Below are 18,577 nucleotides of genomic sequence, written 5' to 3'. Positions count from 1 at the left end.
TGCACTAAAATTCACATAGAAATCTAAAATACATAATTTTCTACAGCATAGTTGTTTGGATGGTCGATGGAAAATTTGAGGGAAATTATTACTTAAGAAGAGAGAGAGGATCGCCCAAAAAACAGAGGAAGAGAGACAAAGACACGTGTTCGATTGTACTTTTAAAATAAAGTAAAAGCATAAACTTTAAAAAATATTCATAATTGTCCAATGTGAAGGATACTTATGAGAATTTTAAAAGCCAGTCTTAATTCAAAGGGCACGACAAAACAATTCCTATAGGATCCCATTCCCATGAAATTCCAATGCTCCAAATGGGGTTGTGATTTGTTTATGTGATGAGGAGAGCTAAAACCCTGGTTAGTTTCTTCACCGCAAAATGTCAAATCTTCCTCCCTCTTTTTTCTACTATGTTGTATATGTTGTGTAACTTTCTTTGTCTTATAATATGACTAGTGCAAATAAAATGCCACTAAATTATACACATACCTCATATAAACTTTTGAAATTTCTATGTGCAATTTTTTCATAAAAGAAATATTTAAGTGCTAAAGTGTTCCGACACTACGGTAATTTTGGCGGGTGAGGTGAGCCCAAAAGAGATTGAGCGATTTTTATAAAGTGAGTCAATCCCAATTTTAGGCTCCACCCTCCCAGGAATTAACTATACGGTAATTTTACAGGAATTACATACATAGCGGGTGAAATTAATAGGAATATCAGAGGGATATAGACATTTTCCTTTGTGTCATTTGGGTTGTAGGATTGGCTTGAAAGTTCCTATGTGAGTTCTTCTTTTACTTCACATTTTGGATGATTCTAAATGATTGCTCAGACTTTATGTTTTCAATTTTATGACAAGTTCAACACAATCTCTCTCTCCCTCCCTCCTGCTCCCCCCCCTCTCTCTCTCTCTGTGTGTGTCACGCCCCGAGTCCGTTGCGCCAGGTGTCTTCCAGTTATTTGCTGCTGTTGCCTTGTCATTTGTTTGTGTGTCATGCATTTCATATCATGTCATCATGTGCATCGCATTTGCATACGTGTTCGTCTCATGCATCCGAGCATTTTCCCTGTTGTCCGTTTTGCAATCCGACACTCCTATGTCATCCGGCGCCCCCTTTTGCCTCTTTTCGTGAGAGGGTGTTAAACTTTCTCGGAATGGACCGATATTGGCCAAGCGGCCTTAGTTCACCACCGGTAGACCGCCTGTCAAGTTCCGTGCCATTTGGAGTCCGTCCGATACTCCAACGGTTAACCGGGGAACTGTAAAGGCCTCGTGTGTGTTGCAGCCCAACATCCCTCCAAAGTGGCCCACAACCCATCCAAACCCCCTCCATCCTCTCGGTCGTTCGATCACGATCGCGTGGCCGAAAACCACACCTCATTTGGACTCTCCTAACTCTCTCTACCTATATATATGTGTGTCTCCCCGAAATTTTCGCGGATGAAACCCTAACCGTCTTCCTCCTCGCGCCGCCGGACAAGTCCAACCGCGCCGGACATGTCCGCCGGACACGTCGTCCAGGCCAATCACCGCGCGCCACGTCGGCAGCGCCTCCGCCTCGCCCACTCACCGACCGCCACCTCACCCTCTCTCTCCTCCCACCGCTGCCGCTCAACGCGCCTCCCGCCGCGGGCCCGCGGAACCCAGATCCGGCCCGCCCGGGCCTGGATCCCCGCCGCCCGCGCCCGCAGGAACCCGGCCGCACCGCCGCCCGCCGGCTCTCCGCTGCCTGCCGCGCTTCGCCGCCGCCTCGCCTCGCCGGCAGGCTGCGCCGCCCCGCTCACTCGCCGCCAGCCACCACCTCGCCTCGCGCCGCCGCCCTCGTCCGCCGCCCGGAGCTCGCCGCCTCGCCCACCTACCGCACCGCGCCAGCGCCTCCACCACCACCGGCGCGCCTCGCTGCCGGTGCCTCCGGACTGCACCACCGCGGCTCCGCCGGAGTGCGCCGCCCGGCACCGCCGTCGTCGGATCCGGGGATCCCACGCCCGAATCCACCCGCTCCGGCCGCCGAAGCTCCTTCCCCCGCCGGATCCGACGCCTACGGTCGCCTCTCCGGTCTCCGTCGTCCTCTCCGGCCAAGTCCGGCGACTCTCCGACAAACCTCGAACTACGTGCAAGTCAACCCTAGATCTGTTTCTGAGAGGGTGATTTTCTCGAAGTCCTTTATTTGTGATATTTCCAGGCCATATTCATCGCATCATAACTCCTCATCCGTAGCTCCGTTTTGCATGCATGATGTATCAAAATGTTCATCTGGATGTGCTCTTCATTTTGTTCCATTGCACCATGCTTGTTTGAGTCTATCTTGATGCCCTAATGACTGTTGCAAGAGTGCTATAAAATGTTAGTTCCTGATTCTTATCAGTTTATGAGCTTTTCTCATTTTTTTCATGATTATTTTGTGCCTCCTATGGACTTGAGCTCTACATGTGTTTTGTTATATGCCATGCCATCTTTACAGGGGTGTATGCCATGTATTTTTGTGATCAATGTGGTGACTAGCACAAGCATGCAAAGTAGCTCTCATGATATTGCTGATTTCAGAGACTTAGAATTTCACTAAGTCTTTGTCTGCTGTTATTTTTATGCCATGTATTCATGTTGCTACAGACAGATCCATACTTCTTTTGAGTATGTTTAGTAAGGATGATTTTGCCATATGGTTGTGCTCTATCCATCCATGTCCCTGTTTGCATTTATGGAGTGCCCTAGCATGACTCAATATTGCTCTACTTTTGCTATAAAATGTTCTTGGCAGATTGTTTACATGTTAATCAATTTTGCCATTGATGTTATAGTTGGTCCAAGCATGCTATAAACTTGTTCTTGCCATGGTTAGCTTCTTGAACATATCTTCTTGCTGGTAGTATGCTTAGCTTGTCATGCAATTCCTTGTATTGAGTGCATCGAGCTCGCAAACATGCCTTCATAATTCTGTTTATGCCATGTCTAGTTTTCCGCTAAGTCTGAATCTGTTAATGAAACTTGCTATGTTTACATGGGTGCCATCATATCTTCTGATCCTTTTTGTCTTATGGTCAGTAAGGGACTTTTCTTATATGCTTTGAGTAGATTCATGCCATGCCTTATTTTGCCATGATATGTTTCTGTAGCATGTTGTTATCTTGCTCTAAACATTGCTTCCTGATGTTAATTTCTGGCATGTTAGTATTTTCACCAAGTCTGTGATGCTGATATCTTTTGACCTTTTGCCATGCTTGTTTGAACCTGCTATTGTGTGATTTAGCCGTAGGTCAGTGTTCATCTTTTGTCAAGCATCTTGAGTAGATCACTGCCATGTGCTTTGTTGCTATGTTAGAGTGCAGTAGCTTAGTTTCTTGTTGCATCTTAGATGGCATCGTGCTGTTAATCGCAGAATAGTGTCATTATTGTTTTGCTTGCCATTTGCAAACCGTGCATCCGATTCCGGTGATCTTTATATCGATTTCGACCGAAATCAACTCATCTTTCCAGCGGCGCACTTGGTTTGCCAAGTTGAGGCCTGGTTCTATCTTTTCCTTCCGGAGCACGCATATGCATTGCATAGCACATCCCGCATATCATGCCATGTTTTGCATCATGTTGCTTGCGCATTGCACCGTGGTTGATTGTTATTTCCTTTGCTTGTGTTCTTGCCTTGGGTAGAGCCAGGAGACGAGTACGTGATCGAGGAACCCGTTGAGTACGCTTTCGAGGATCAAGCTTTCGTCTTCTCGGAGAACTTTGTAGGCAAGATGACCATACCCTCGAAATCACTTCTATCTTCGCTTGCTAGTTGCTCGCTCTATTGCTATGCCGCGATATCTACCACTTGCTATATCATGCCTCCCATATTGCCATGTCAAGCCTCTAACCCACCTTTTCTAGCAAACCATTGTTTGGCTATGTTACCGCTTTGCTCAGCCCCTCTTATAGCGTTGCTAGTTGCAGGTGAAGATGGAGTTTTGTTCCATGTTGGAACATGGATATGTTGAGATATCACAATATCTTTTATTTTAATTAATGCATCTATACACTTGGTAAAGGGTGGAAGGCTCCGCCTTATGCCTAGTGTTTTGTTCCACTCTTGCCGCCCTAGTTTCCGTCATACCGGTGTTATGTTCCTTGATTTTGCGTTCCTTACACGGTTGGGTGTTATGGAGACCCATTGACAGTTCGCTTTGAATAAAACTCTTCCAGCAAGGCCCAACCTTGGTTTTACCATTTGCCTCACCACCACCTATCCTTCCTTCGGGTCGGCCAACCCGAGGGTCATCTTTATTTTAAGCCCCCTTGGGGCCAGTGCTTGTCTAAGTGTTGGGTCCGAACCGGGTAGACTGCGGGGCCACCTCGGGGAAACTTGAAGTTTGGTTTTACTCGTAGGATGTCTCATCCGGTGTTACCCTGAGAACGAGATATGTGCAGCTCCTATCGGGATGTCGGCGCATCGGGCGGCTTTGCTGGTCTTATTTTACCATTGCTGAAATGTCTTGTAACCGGGATTCTGAGTCTGATCGGGTCTTCCTGGAAGAAGGAATATACTTCGTTGACCGTGAGAGCTTGTGATGGGCTATGTTGGGATACCCCTGCAGGGTTTTAAACTTTCAAAAGCCGTGCCCGCGGTTATGGGCAGATGGAAATTTGTTAATATCCGGTTGTAAAGAACTTGACACTTAACTTAATTAAAATGCATCAACCGCGTGTGTAGCCGTGATGATCTGTTCTCGGCGGAGTCCGCGAAGTGAACACGGTTCTTGTGATATGCTTGAACGTAAGTAGATTCAGGATCACTTCTTGATCACTTCTAGTTCACGTCCGTGCTTTGCTTCTCTTCTCGCTCTCATTTGCGTAAGTTAGCCACCATATATGCTAGTGCTTGCTGCAGCTCCTCCTCACTACCTTTTCCTACCCATAAGCTTAAATAGTCTTTATCGTGAGGGTGTGAGATTGCTGAGTCCTCATGACTCACAGATACTTCCAAACAGTTGCAGGTGCCGATGATACCAGTGCAGGTGGCGCAACCGAGCTCAAGGAGGAGCTCGACGAAGATCGTGTTTGTTGTGTTGTTTCGTTTCCAGTTGTTCAGTAGTGGAGCCCAGTCGGGGCGATCGGGGAACTTTTGCATTACGGGTTGTCTTTCTTTATTTGGTTCCATAGTCGGACCTTGATTGTGTCTGAATGATGTAATGCTATATTTATGTATTATGTGAAGTGGCGATTGTAAGCCAACTCTTTATCCCATGCTTATTCAGTACATGGGATGTGTAAAGATTACCCCTCTTGTGACATGCCTACTATGCGGTTATGTCTCTAAGTCGTGCTCCGACACGTGGGAGATATAGCCGCATCGTGGGTGTTACACACTCTTTCTCTCAATCCCTCCCTCTGAAAATAATTTTCGTCAAATTTCTAGTGCAGTATACAAACAATGTTAACTAGGTCACATGATTCCCGCCTTTTAAATCTATGTACGAATCTTCAAGAAATGGCTTCCAATCAATGCAGTTTCCTATGTTTTTACAATTCCGCGTTTCAAACATGGCTTGATGGGGCACAAACAACGTTAACTATGTCACACGATTCCCGCCTTTTAGATTTATGTGCGAATATTCAAGAAATGACTTCCAATAAATGCAGTTTCCTATGTTTTTACAATTCCGCATTTCAAACCAACTATCCGGAATGTTGAATACCTGTATCTTCATATCATCATTTTTGTATCGTATAGTCACACACACACACACATACGATTCTAAAAGAAAAAGCCTACCGAGTTGCGACAAGTGATGTACATGTAGTGTGTCACTTGTCAGCGTCTCAAAAAATGCGAGCGACCTTTGCAAAGGATAACCTTTAACTAGTGATTTTGCTTATTCTGCCCTTTTGCTCCTTTTTTTAGGGGAACCAGACCAATGCAGGCCCATAAGCCCATGCTGCGACAGCCCATGAATGAATGAAGCCCGCGCCACTGCAGCTCCGGGCCCTTCTTCCCTCGTACTAGTACACTCTACATTCTTCGAGTTGGCGGTCAATCCAAACGACAACGACCGTTGCATTGCATGGATGGATACGCAATGACAGCTGTGCCCCCACACCCCGTACTTGCCCAGTACGTACTACCATACCTACGGCTACGAATCTACCTTTGCAGTTGCACCTGCACCCCAGACCCCAGTCCGCAACGAGAATACGTTAATCGTTATGCATGAGCTACGCGACAGGGTGGCCCTGGCGTGTGGGGCCTCCTGTCGACCCGCCGGTGGAGCATGATGGTGACATGGCGACGACAGCGTGTGTGTACGTATACGCCGTAGTACGTTGGGTGGGCGTAGGAATATCTGTATACTAGTCGTAGCATGCAGGAGTGTAGCGTTCGAGGCTGGCGCCAACAGAGAGACGGGCAGACACCACGGTCAAGGCAATGCAGAATCAGCAGCAGGAGCAGGAGCATGTCTCGCTTCTCTCAAGGCCATTGAGACCCTTCCCGATCCTCTGTGCTTGCCTACTCCCTGACCAACACTCGGTAGGCACGCTTCCGATCCCTAGCAGGCTAGCACAGCACAGTATAGCTAGCGGCCTACGAAAATACGCCTTGGTTCCTGGGTGTATTTACATCCTATATAATTTTTTCAAGTCAAAAAAAGTTCAGAAGTGTATTTTTGCACTAGTGCATAAATTTTCGCAAACAAAAACTCAACGTTGACTTCAGGGCAGAAAATAATGTACTGCCAGAACACCCTCATATACGCCCTATATGTGGGCCGGGTATGAGGGTGCGAGGACAATCCGGACATATGAGGACACTTTGAGGGGTTCGGTTGTATGCCTTTTTCCTTCTATCTCTTGTCCGGACACTGACCAGGCTGTCCACCAGATGTATGTTTCCAATCCTCTTAGATAGCGGAATTTGGTAATATTTTTATATGTTTCCAATCCTCTGGAAATTTCCCAAATGTTTGCCTTTAGATCACAGTAATGGTGGCATCCATATTCCTATGAACTGGATTCCTATACCTCAACTCCTTCAGTAGGAATTTGAACAACTCAAACCTCTTCTAAAACTTAATCCGGTAGATCAATGCAAGTTTCTAGTGTTTCATCAAACAATTATTTGTATAGTTTTTTGGGGTATTCCTCTGTTTTATAATGTCAATCATCTCAGATTATTGTGTTTTACAATTTGATGATTCAAAGAGGCGCTATAGGAATTTTAAAAACATAGTAATAAAAGGAAATACATACGCATAACATAGGAATGAAGAACATGTGAAATCCCCCCACTAAATAACACATGAAAAATTGCAAAGGCTTTTAGGAGCCCTAAGAATTTGGATGAACGTACTAGCATAAATAACTCATGGCATTCGCTGGAGAATCTATAGTAGCAAAATCTCCCCCCGGCACTTTCACAATGCTATTACCCTTTTCTAGCAAACATGATCCTATTAAGTGTCTAAAATAATAAAATAGACTTCTCATGCCACACTTAACAGTGTTGGTGCCTAAAATGGATGAAAGTGTCACATAGAGTAGAAAACAAAATTTCTAACTAGTGAACAAATAGGGAACAATTTTTTTATTTAAGAGAAATAGGAATGCACATTTAAAAAAATGACTAAACAAAGAATGTTCTCGTTTTAAAATGGATTATTGTTAATGCTGCTAATATCTCTGTTCAGAGTACTATACTCGACCAGTACTCGTACTGAGCAACAGGGTGCAAAGAGCGATCAGCCATCGGACGATCTCAAAAGATGCTCTCTATGCATTAACAAACAATGCATGTCTCTCGTGCTTAGCGCCTCAAAGAAAACAACATTGTTAATTAGAGCGATCTCGAGGCCTTTTTAGGCAACAGTTTTTTGAACAGCGATCTCCTTTCCCTTTCCTTGGGGCAACCAAATTTGGCGCTAGCTACTGCTAATTGTTCCATCTGACGGTGGATTCTGCATGCCAGTTATAATTAATCTATTTGATCAGTCATCAGTCGTACGTAGATTAGCTGAATGTTTGGGGGCATCACACGTGCATCGGTACGTGCATGTCCATGCATGTGATCGACCAATCTCAAGTTTGATAACACTAGTTAAACTCCACTAGCTGCTGTTAACCACGGATGGGGTGGACAAATCTGTGGGGCGGCATTGACTACCATGAGCCTGTGCAATGCAGTACTGATTCTAGTTTAATTAATTCGTGTGCCAGAGTAGGTCTGGCTGTATATCTGACAAATGTTTTTTTGGCAAAGATATATACTATGACAAAATTAAGATAAAAATTACAGCCAAAAATTACACTGTTCATGTATTATAATATTTGTACTGTGCGTCACCAATTTAAGAGAAATTAAGCCTCATATGAACTAAGATAATATCTTAATATGTTCATTCCAAACGACATGCATGACTTCAGAATTTTTTTGCAGTTGACTTGCTTGTTCTACGGTTGTTCTCAACATTAAGATATTCAGTTTCTTTTAAATAGTTCCACGCTATAAATAATCATGTATTTATACAAAAATAACGGTCAAAGCTGCCAAACGGATGCTGTGCAATATATTGGACAAATCTAATATGTGAAGTAAAAAAAAGCAATACACTCAACTCTATGAACGTACATATGCACAGCGTACCCCTATGAGCACAGTACAGACGCAAAGTGCTCATATATACGCGCATACACTCAACTCTATGAACGTACATATGCACAACGTACCCCTATGAGCACCTCCGATAGACTGAGCCGGCATATCATTTTCAAATTTTAAACAACCACCGAAGCATAGTCTAATTTGACACATAATTTACATTAATAACCACCGAAGCATAGTCAAACTAAAACCCTACTAATCGGACTTGGTGAGGGCGAGCCACTCCGCCCTAGAAATGCCATCGTCCATGGGATCAGGTCCTGTGACGTCGTCACCGGAGTCGGGGAAGATCCTCCGCCATTCTTCAACATCAAAGTCGTTGTCGGTGCCGCCTCCGTTGTCGACGTCCTTCTCATCGCTCGCTCGGCGAAGATCTTGTTCCCCGCCTCCACCAGCTCGGGGTACCGGCGATGAAGGTCCGCCATGTACTCCTCATCGGCGGCCTCCACCGCGACCCGCTTCCTCGCCTCCCAGTATTCTCGAGCCACCGCCGCAGTCACCACCCCAGGTGGCGACGGGTCGTCGAGCGGCAATATCTCACCCCATAGGAAGTTGAGGTGGGCATCGGCGCCATGAAGCCGGACCTGCCACTAGTCGTACTCGTGGCGGCGAGCTCGGCTGTGTGGAAGGACCCGAGCCAGTGCTTCTTGTGGGTGTCCCGGTCGGTGATCTCGGCCACCCACGTCCCCCACACCCGCTGCCGGATGCCGAGGTACTTCCTATGTGGCTGTCGCGGCGCGTGGAGATCGACGAAGCCGGGGACGGGGCCACATCATCACAGTGGTGGCGGCGGCTTGAGGACGCATTCACGCTGCGGATGGGCGGTGGGGACTGGCGGCCACGAGATCCGGCCATTAGGGGAATGGGAGGAGGAGAGGAGGCGTGAAGATTATTTTGAACCGGGTTTAGGGGATAGAGCGGCTTGAGGTGATCGCAGCTTGTTGGTGCTCCTACGGCGGGTCACGGCGGCGGCCGGAGCGCGGATCCGGGTGAGGCTGTCCCAGATCTGGTGTGTGGTGGTCAGCCTCGAGTTCGGCTGGCCGCGGGCGGCGCTGTGGCAGGTTTTGGCGGTGGGTGTGGTCCGGCTCCAGCTGGTTCTGTCCCGCGTATTCGTAGGCGATGGTCTCTGCGGTGATGGGGCTTCCATGTTCTCCTCAGCGGCGCCGAGGGAGGATGGCGGTGGGTGCGGGGTTGCCATGACGGCACATGGTGTTGTGGTGGTTTTGCTGGCCGTGTAAGAGGTGTTTGGCGGTGGCGAGCGGTGTAGAGTGCTTGGCCGCCATCGATGGTCATTGGTTGTGGTGAAGATGGGTTTGGTGAGCTCCGGGTGTAAGCCTAGCTCGACCTCGGTCGATGCCGGCGTCGACGACGTCCTAGGACGTCGTTCCCTTGTTGGAGCTGGCGTCGTGGAGCCCCTTCACCTCCCTTGTCATCTCAGCCACGGGCTCTTCGGGTGAAAACCCAAACTTTGGCCTTGGCCGAAGTGGGCGTTGGCGGCATTCCTCGCCGCTTTCCTCTTGGGGGGCGACGCCTTTGGAGGTCCAGTCCTTCATCTGCTAGCGGTGGCTCTGTGGTTTTGCAACTTCATTGTCGGCTAGGCGAGTGAGCGGCCTCGGGGCCGGTGTGGAAGTCGGAGCGGTGGCTCCAGGTATCTCCTACATGTGGTGTTTTGCTTTGGTCGCCAGGGCGACATGGTCATCAACTTGGTGGGTTCACGGCCTCGAGGCCGGTGTGGAAGTCTGTACGGCGGCGTCAAAGATCTCGTGTGCGTAGGGTGTTGGCCTTGGCCTCTAGGGCGGCGAAGCCATCGACTAGGCTGGTGCGTGGCCTTGGGGCTGGTGTGGATGTCGGAGCAGCGACTCCGGAGTCTAGTGTTCTGTTGTAGGGTGTCGTCTCTGGTCACTTGGGTGACGGTGTTGTCGACTCGAGTGGTCCGCAGCCTCGGGGCTAGCGTGTGCGTGTATCGCAGATGCATCGGTTTTCGGCCGGTTTTCCTTATAAACTAGTCGATTCTTTTCTTTTTAATGAAAAGACAGAGCTCTCGCCGATCGCTCGAAAAAAGAAAAAAATAGAGTTAACCTAACATGCAGCTCCATCCAATCTGCGGCGATGCGATGGCAAAGTTCTGGTGACCAGCGATGCGCACTGCTGCATCGATCTGTCCGTACATACCCAAGCTAAGCCCCTGCGTCTTTTTCCTCGTGAACCTCACCTAAGCCTGCTTCTTTCCCTTCTTTGACTCGATGAGACGAGCTCCATCGAAAGAAAGCTTCATGTAGGCATCTCTCCATACATATCCGTTGTGTTTTTGTCGTCGACGTACGTACGTACACGAGCACCTCGATATACGCATGCATGTATTGCATGGCAGTAGGAGGAGTATATACTATACATGGTTTGTGATGGATTCGATGCGTGGAGAGTCGCGCGGCTCCGAAAGGGAAAGCCGGCCGATGCCCACGAAAAACCGGAGAAAGAGAGCAAAGCAGCTCTTTTTTTTTGAGGGGTGAGCAAAGCAGCTCTTGAGGCAACGTAGATGCAAGGCTGGCTGTAATTCTGTTTCCAGTCTCTTTGATGTCTACTTTCGCCGCTCCTGCAGCCACACGCATTTTCATCTGGTTTGCTCCTTTGGTCTTTTATTCCTTTTGGTGCTGGCTAGTATACAGTGCTTCCTTTGATTTCTAAATTCTAATATAATCATACGACCGCAGCAGCCTTCCTGGTCCAGTAAAAAACAGCAGTAGTTTTGCTGGAAACCACACACTTAACCTACTACTCCCCGCACAGTTGTTCAATTTAACAGAATGCACGGGCATCGGCCGGCGTGCACGTGGAGCAGTACTGCAGCGTCTAGTCCATCTAGCTAGGTGCATCCACATCATGCACGTACCAACACGGCCTTGTAATTGTAGAGGTACACTGCTACGTGGTGCACCTCTGTATCGCGACGTTTCATGGGTGTACGTTCTTTTTTTCTCCCCGAGTGCGTGCCCGGCCAGGCCACTGTACCGTACGTACCACACGGCCGGCCGGGCCATCGCATTGATCGGTCGCAATTAGCCAGGCCAGGTACGGCATGCAAAGGGCACGGACATTCATCGATCCGTCGCAACCGACTCGGGTACGCTACGCCGAGCTAGCAGTGGGCAGGCCTCCCGGAGGCCGGCGCCGCCGCCCGCTCGACACGACGCGCCAAGTACGCGCGCAGGCCGGCGGCGGCAAATTTTCGTGTTTTGACCATTTTCTGAAACCTATACAATATTTGACTCTAGTTTGATTTTTTTTTAAAATATGACCCTTTTGTTACCGTCAGAGTTCATGACTGTAAGGTCACCCTACCGCCAGAAACTTTGGCGATAGAAAATATCGCTACCGCCAATCGGGCTGGCGGTAGTCTACACAACCCTTGACGATAGGCACGAGCACGCACTGTGTTCAATACTTAGGAGATTTTTGACGAAATGGCATGCAATCCTACCGCCGGGGACCTTGGCGGTAGACTGTTATACCATACCGTCATGATCCCTGACGGTAGCAAAAGGGTTAGATCTCGAAAAAAAAATTTAAACTAAAATCAAATCTCAAATAGGTTTAAAAAAGTCAAAACATGAAATTTAGCCGCGGCCGGCAGCCAGCCGTATGTGCATGTATGACGTCGCCGGCCGGAGCTGCATGCACGCAGCCGCTTTTATGTGTCAACCTGTGATTAAGGGAAGTGCTTGCCTTGCCCGCTAGACACGTGTGTGATGACCGTTTTCTTTCTCTACAGAAATTAATAAGTACATTTTAATATATTTTTCGGTGACATACGTAAGCTGCCTTAAAAAATTGACGTCACTCGATCTTCCAACTTCCTGGATTCAGTTCAATGGTTGGGCGTGGTCTCCTTGTTCCACCATCTATAATCGGACCCTTCAAATTTCTCAAAAAAAAAAAAAATCAGACCCCTCAAATTGTTAGTGTATGTCCGCGCAAACGGCCAGTCATTGATCGGTCAAAAAACTCAATTCAGTTAGACCCATCAAACAACCCCTCTATGTTCGGGTTGTCCGGCAAGGGCACCTCACAAACACAACCCATATCCGGGGTGGATATGAAGAGTTTCTGGCGCGTCTAGGCGCGTCTGCCACATCGTATTCGGCACCACCGGCCAACCCCAACCCCACAAATATCCCCTCCTTTCCGTATGTGGATTAAACCCTAGCGACTCCAGTATTTTGAACATGCCAATTTCTGATAGTCCGATGGCGTGTATGAACTGTCCCTATGATATGTGTGTGATCTTGATGACCTACGTGTGCTTTATTTATACGTTGCATGAGAATGTATGGGTTTGAGGATTTCAGGGGTGATATTTGATGGGTCAGCTGTAGATGCTCTTAGAAAACTGACGGCCTATTAGAAGCTAGTGGGCCCGAATTGACCACCTCTCATCCCTTTGGTCAAACGTTTTCGAACTTAACTTAAAGTGAACACTTATCCTTCACCCCATATCTCTTTTATTAAAGGGGAGTTGATGATTGTACGCCCGCATATCCCTCTCCCCCTGACCCCATTCTCATGTCCTGCATTAACTCAATTAATTCAAAACATATTTTATCAAAACATCAACTAAATTAAACTTTATTTGCCTTCTCTTACCCACACCCAAATCACATCTTATCAAAATCTCCACTAAATCAAAATTTTCCTTGCTTTCCCCTATCCATACTCAAATCAAACCTAATCTTACCAAAATCTAGAATACGACGCGTGTAAGATTATGTCAGACACAGTTGACGTTGAACCACTAGAATATATATGCCCCCATTACAATGCACATATAATTAGCTAGTAGTTATATAAATAGGAGGGCGTCCTTTTTGTATGTACAATTGATGAATCCTAAGTAAAGAGGTCTGCAACCATAATTCTCTGTGTCAATTTTACTTTAAGAAACACTGGTAATCAATAATATGATTAGAAGCTCACATTGGACCACATGACTACCGTCGATTCTAGCATAATCTCATGGCCGACATATCACCATTTTGGCCCGCTGCTAACCGCTCGCATATCACGCACCCCTAATTACTCTCTTGTTTATTGACTAGGACGTCGTTCATCTCTCCTGCCTTGCACACACCTCTGCCTACGGCCCTATCTTGTCGTCAACCCCACCATCAATGTACTCTTCAATTACGCACCTAGTTTCCATCTACTCCCTCCGTCCGAAAATAAGTGTCTCGACTTAGCATAAAGTTCAGACACTTATTTTTGGACGGAGGGAGTACTACACACCCTGCTTCTTTCACAACTCGTTGAAAACCACACGATCCACCCTCTCTACCTAGATTTGATCCCCTGCCATTCCCACTCCATCTACCAAACCATCGATGGCCCCTAAGGGGGACCTGGTGTTGCACCATGTCAGCACTAGGAGGGAATGCCCACCATCTCCTCCCCTTTTGGTGCTTCACCAGGTTACCAGAGGTTCAACCTACTGTCGGTGTACCACTCTTTCGCCAGAGAACAAGCAGATGCCTCTCCATTCATATTTCCCTCTTTGAAGCCCCTCCTCAGAATATAAAGTATCGCACTCCATCACCCCCCTGATTCCATCACCTCATGTCCCTTGTTCATATTATTCTCAATTTAATGATCTTTAATTCCAGCATTACAATTAGGTATCTAATACAATGTGTGCTTAATATTCATTGGTACATATGTTCATTGTGCGCTAAGTATTAACTATTGTTGGTGTGAAAATCGTTCTATCAATGCATTCCATCATTAGGTCAACAAGATTTTTAGTTGTTTTAGGTTTTTAGACTACCCGGACTTGCATAGCCACTCCCTCCATTCCAAAATAAGTGTCGTGGGTTTCCTTCAAATTTGAACTAAAACCACAACAGTTATTTTGTAGAGGGAGTAGCTGTTAGTTTCTAGTTTCAAATTTGAATGCTTCCAATAAAGCTAAGAATTATTGATATGGAAACATGCTTCTTATATATGGAGCTTCCAAAGTGTGCTGCAATTGTATAGATAGTTTTTGCTGCAGATACTTCAACTCACTTGTTGAATTTCCAGTATAGTTGGGAGAAACATGAACCTACATGTCGGTGCGTACTTTGTTTAATTTCCATTTCAAAATTTAATGCTTCCAGTTAAATAGGTTCATTGTGACATAGCACACTGCAAAGTGCATCATACTAACTAATTCTACACCCAGAGCACTCTTTCCATGCTTCATATTCAAGCTTGTTCTAATTTTAAATTTGTATGCTTGCAACTAACACAATACCTAGTTATCCTCGTTATTGGTTTGTACTCTTTTCTCATTACCATATTTTGAGTCCACGTGACTAACACCTTAGCCACTATATTTGGCTAAGAGATAATGGACACTGTAATACTGAATGGTCCCAATGTGTATCTCTCCATCGTCGGAGGAGCAAGTCTTGGTCTTGGCATATCGAACACGACAACATACTTTCTTGGTATAACCGAAAGCTACCATTCTAGTCACCCAGTTAGGGATTGATGTTTAGCAACCTCAAAGTAACCATGTGGAATCCGGTTATATGATATTCTCATGGTCTATGGACACAAGTAAATGTTAATACCTTACATGAGAATACCGACAACATATTGAAGGAGTGATCACACATTATTTCATAAGTTGGGTCCATCCAACACCATTGCTATCATAACAATGTGTACACATTATTCTAGGCGTCCTTGTTACAATAATAATGCCTATGGTTAAGAAAGGAGGCCTCTTAAGAAAGCAGGACTGTAAATAATACATGAGCTAGTCCAAAGGCATGACTAGGGATGTGTTTGGTGTTTATTCTCCCACACATGTTAATAGCTGGCAGACCACGTTTGTTTATGGGAACCCTGAGTTGAGAATCGTCAGTTGATATAGGAACACCTTGCAAATTTACAGGCAGTACAGCATGATCCATGGATTGTTTGTGGCGACTACAATGAAGCACTTGGGCAACACAAACAATTTTCGAGCTCGCTGTGTGCTGAAGGTCAGATGGCTGCCATTCGAGACTGTTTGACGATGTGTGAACTTTAGGACCTGGAATTCTTAGGTGTTCCATCTAGATACGATAATGGGCAGCGGGGCAACCGCAATGTCCGTGTGCAAATGGACAGGGCATGTGTGGATGAAGCTTGGAGGGAGATGTTTTTGCTTGCTAGAGTGGTAAATCTAGCCACCTTGTGCTCTTACGACTACCCGTCATGGTACACTTTACAACCGACGAGGGGCAACAACATTGCCGACCATTACCGTATAGGATCCAACGTCTTTCGGTCGTTACAACGCTAATCATTAAAATTAGCAGCCACACACCACAACATACCACAAGACAAGCAACACCTAGACCAATCCCATGCCAACGGCAATGAGGCAAACCACAGCAACCAACCAACGTTACAACCAACATCGAAAACCTCTACAACATGACAAGACCCGACGACAACACAAAGCAACGTACCCCATCCATTGCATCAAGAGAACGTTGACAAGTGGGTTGCAGGGCATGGGCAGACCTAGACAAGGCGTCGTCAAGAGAGAGCGCCAACCAACGATGATGTACATTGCGCCTGGAAGGCCCATGCGCCAACGATGATGTACATTGCGCCTGGAAGGCCCATGCCCAAAATAGTAGCCCGGAATTCCTCAGATGATAGCTCCAAGAAGGAAACGACGACATGGCAAGGCCACCTCCTGGTCCGAGGGTCAAACCAAAAATTTCCCCCGAGATCATGCCAAAACAACGCCTCCAGAGCTCGCGTCGCCGTTGTCAGCTTCGGAATTAAAACTTGTGGGTTATATTGTGGGACGAAGTTCATAGCCCAAGCGCATCGATCGATAGATGGTACACAAGGGTGCTATTCAAACATGAGAAACAAGACATGTACTACTTCATAATTCATATGTTTGGCAGGCTTGCTCAACGATAATGTCAGACAAAATACAGTGCTACTACTGCACATGCATATCCCACCGGCCGCGTGCAACCGTACGTCCCCAACAAAATCCCCAAAAAAACGCTGCAGCGCCCACCAACCGCGTTCCATGCCCTAACACGTACCTACACGTACTACTCACTAGTACTACTAGCTAGTTGTACTGGTACACGCCGTGCTGCCTGTCGGGCCACGACGAGAACGCCGGGGCCGGCGGGACGCCGTTCAGCCGCCACGCCAGGAAGGGCGCGTCGACGGCGCCGGCGTAAGGAAGCGCCTCCTCCGCGTACGGCACGGCACGAGGGGCCGACACGTGCGCCCGCTGCGCGACGTAGCCGCACCCGCCGCCGGCATTGGTCTCCGCCGCGCGGCGCTCCTCCTTCTTGAACCTGATGCCGCAGGCGTTGCAGAGGGACTGCGACAATGTCACAAGACAAGGAGAGATCAATGTAATGCAAGAACACGATGACAAAGTGGAGAATGCGCGAGGGTGTATGCTTACCTTGGGTCCGCGAGGGCCGTTCCGCCAGAGCGGCGTGGACGCGGTGCCGCAGTTGGCGCAGCGGCGGTCCAGGAGCTGCTCGTGCCCGGCGGCGCCGCCCCTGCCCTGCTGCTGGTGGTAGTAGCAGGGCTCGGCCCCGGCAGACACGGACGGGTAGGCCTGCGGCGGAGCCCCGTGCCTAGTACGGTCTGGCTCGGGGCGGCGCGTCGACGGCGTGCCGAGGGAGAGCGTGCAGTCCACCAGGGATCCCGAGGAAGCAGAGGAGGCCGGGGAGGAAGGGGAGAGGGTGGTGACGGAGCTGTGGTCATCGTAGGAGTAGGCAGCCTCCTCTACAGACGGCCACTGGCCTTTGCTGCTGGGCAGCGGCGGGAAGAAGAGCGAGAAGGTGGAGGTGGCCATGGCGCGGGTGCTTGAGACGCTCTAGTGTCACCTAGCTTGGGCTCTCTGTTACTTAAAGAGAAGAGAAGAGAAGCTGCTAGTAGTAGTGTGTCGAGAGGAGGCGAGGAGCTAGCTGGCTTGCTGCGAGCATGGCAGAGTGAAGGTGGTGGTGAGCTACTGGAGGTAGGCAGCGGCAGCTAGGATTTATAGGGTGACCGAGATGCGCAAAACTTGATTAGATTTGCATCCATCCGTCTGCTGCTTTGCTTTGCTTTGCTTGCTGGAGTGGTAGTAATCGAGGCGCTGGTTTGCTTTGCTTTGAACAGCAGCCGCCTCGGTCGCATACATGCGTCGCCACTAGCTAGGCTACGGTAGGATGCATGCTCCATGCAATGGAACAAAAGATTGTGCACGACTACAGAGGCAAGGCAAGACCAGCAGAGCAGGCGGCACAGCAGGGCGGCCAATGAGTGCGCGGTTGGACTGGCTGGCTGCGCCGAAGCCAGCCCTGCCGCTCTGCTCCTGTGGATGACAGTCTTGGCTCGGCTTGGCTGGCTGGCCGGACGACGGACGTCTCGACGGGAGGTTGGATGGATGGGTGACTGCTCGAAGCAGAGGCCGACGATCTGCCGCGCTTATCCCGGAGCTACAGCGAGCGAGCCCATGCAAGCACGTCGCCTCAAGAATCAAATGAGCGATCACGGAGACGGAGGCAAAGCAAAGATGCTGCCCGGTTGGGAAACTGCCTGCCGGTCGTCCCTCGGCCAGGGGTGTCATATATAGCGACGGCGAGTGACCGTTCCGGCGCTGGTCATTTGACATCATAACAGTATACCGGAGATCCCGCCAGCCAAAGGTACGCATGCATGCCAGAGGGGGCGACGCAGGCGGCGTCCCTGACACTGACAGCCCGGGCCTAGCTAGCTACTAGCACTAGTAGTAGTATCTTGACAGTGGCCACATCTCACTCAGTGGCAGCCATGGCTGATGGCCCCGTTGCTTGCTTGGCCCGGGCGCGGTCAAAAGCTAGGTAGAGAGCCATGTGACGGGGCGTGGTGGGATGGAACAGTCTCCCATGCGCATCGCGTCGCCGCCC

The 18,577-nt window shown here is 48.4% G+C and overlaps 1 protein-coding gene across 1 annotated transcript; it reads right to left on the bottom strand.

Moving 5' to 3' along the window:
* Positions 1-16,479: 16,479 nt before the first annotated feature.
* Positions 16,480-18,218, bottom strand: LOC125539565 (GATA transcription factor 15). The gene is made up of 2 exons (XM_048703057.2): positions 17,104-18,218; positions 16,480-17,016 (listed from the first exon to the last, which is right to left on the bottom strand). The coding sequence occupies exons 1-2, from the start codon at positions 17,500-17,502 to the stop codon at positions 16,756-16,758; spliced, it is 660 nt and encodes a 219-aa protein (XP_048559014.2). The 5' UTR covers positions 17,503-18,218; the 3' UTR covers positions 16,480-16,755.
* Positions 18,219-18,577: the final 359 nt, after the last annotated feature.

The sequence above is a fragment of the Triticum urartu genome, chromosome 1A (assembly GCF_056163025.1).
Source record: "Triticum urartu cultivar PI428250 chromosome 1A, HENAU_Tu73, whole genome shotgun sequence".
Classification (NCBI taxonomy): domain Eukaryota; kingdom Viridiplantae; phylum Streptophyta; class Magnoliopsida; order Poales; family Poaceae; genus Triticum; species Triticum urartu.
Note: the sequence above shows the minus strand (reverse complement) of the source record. Positions and strands in the feature narration are given on the sequence as shown.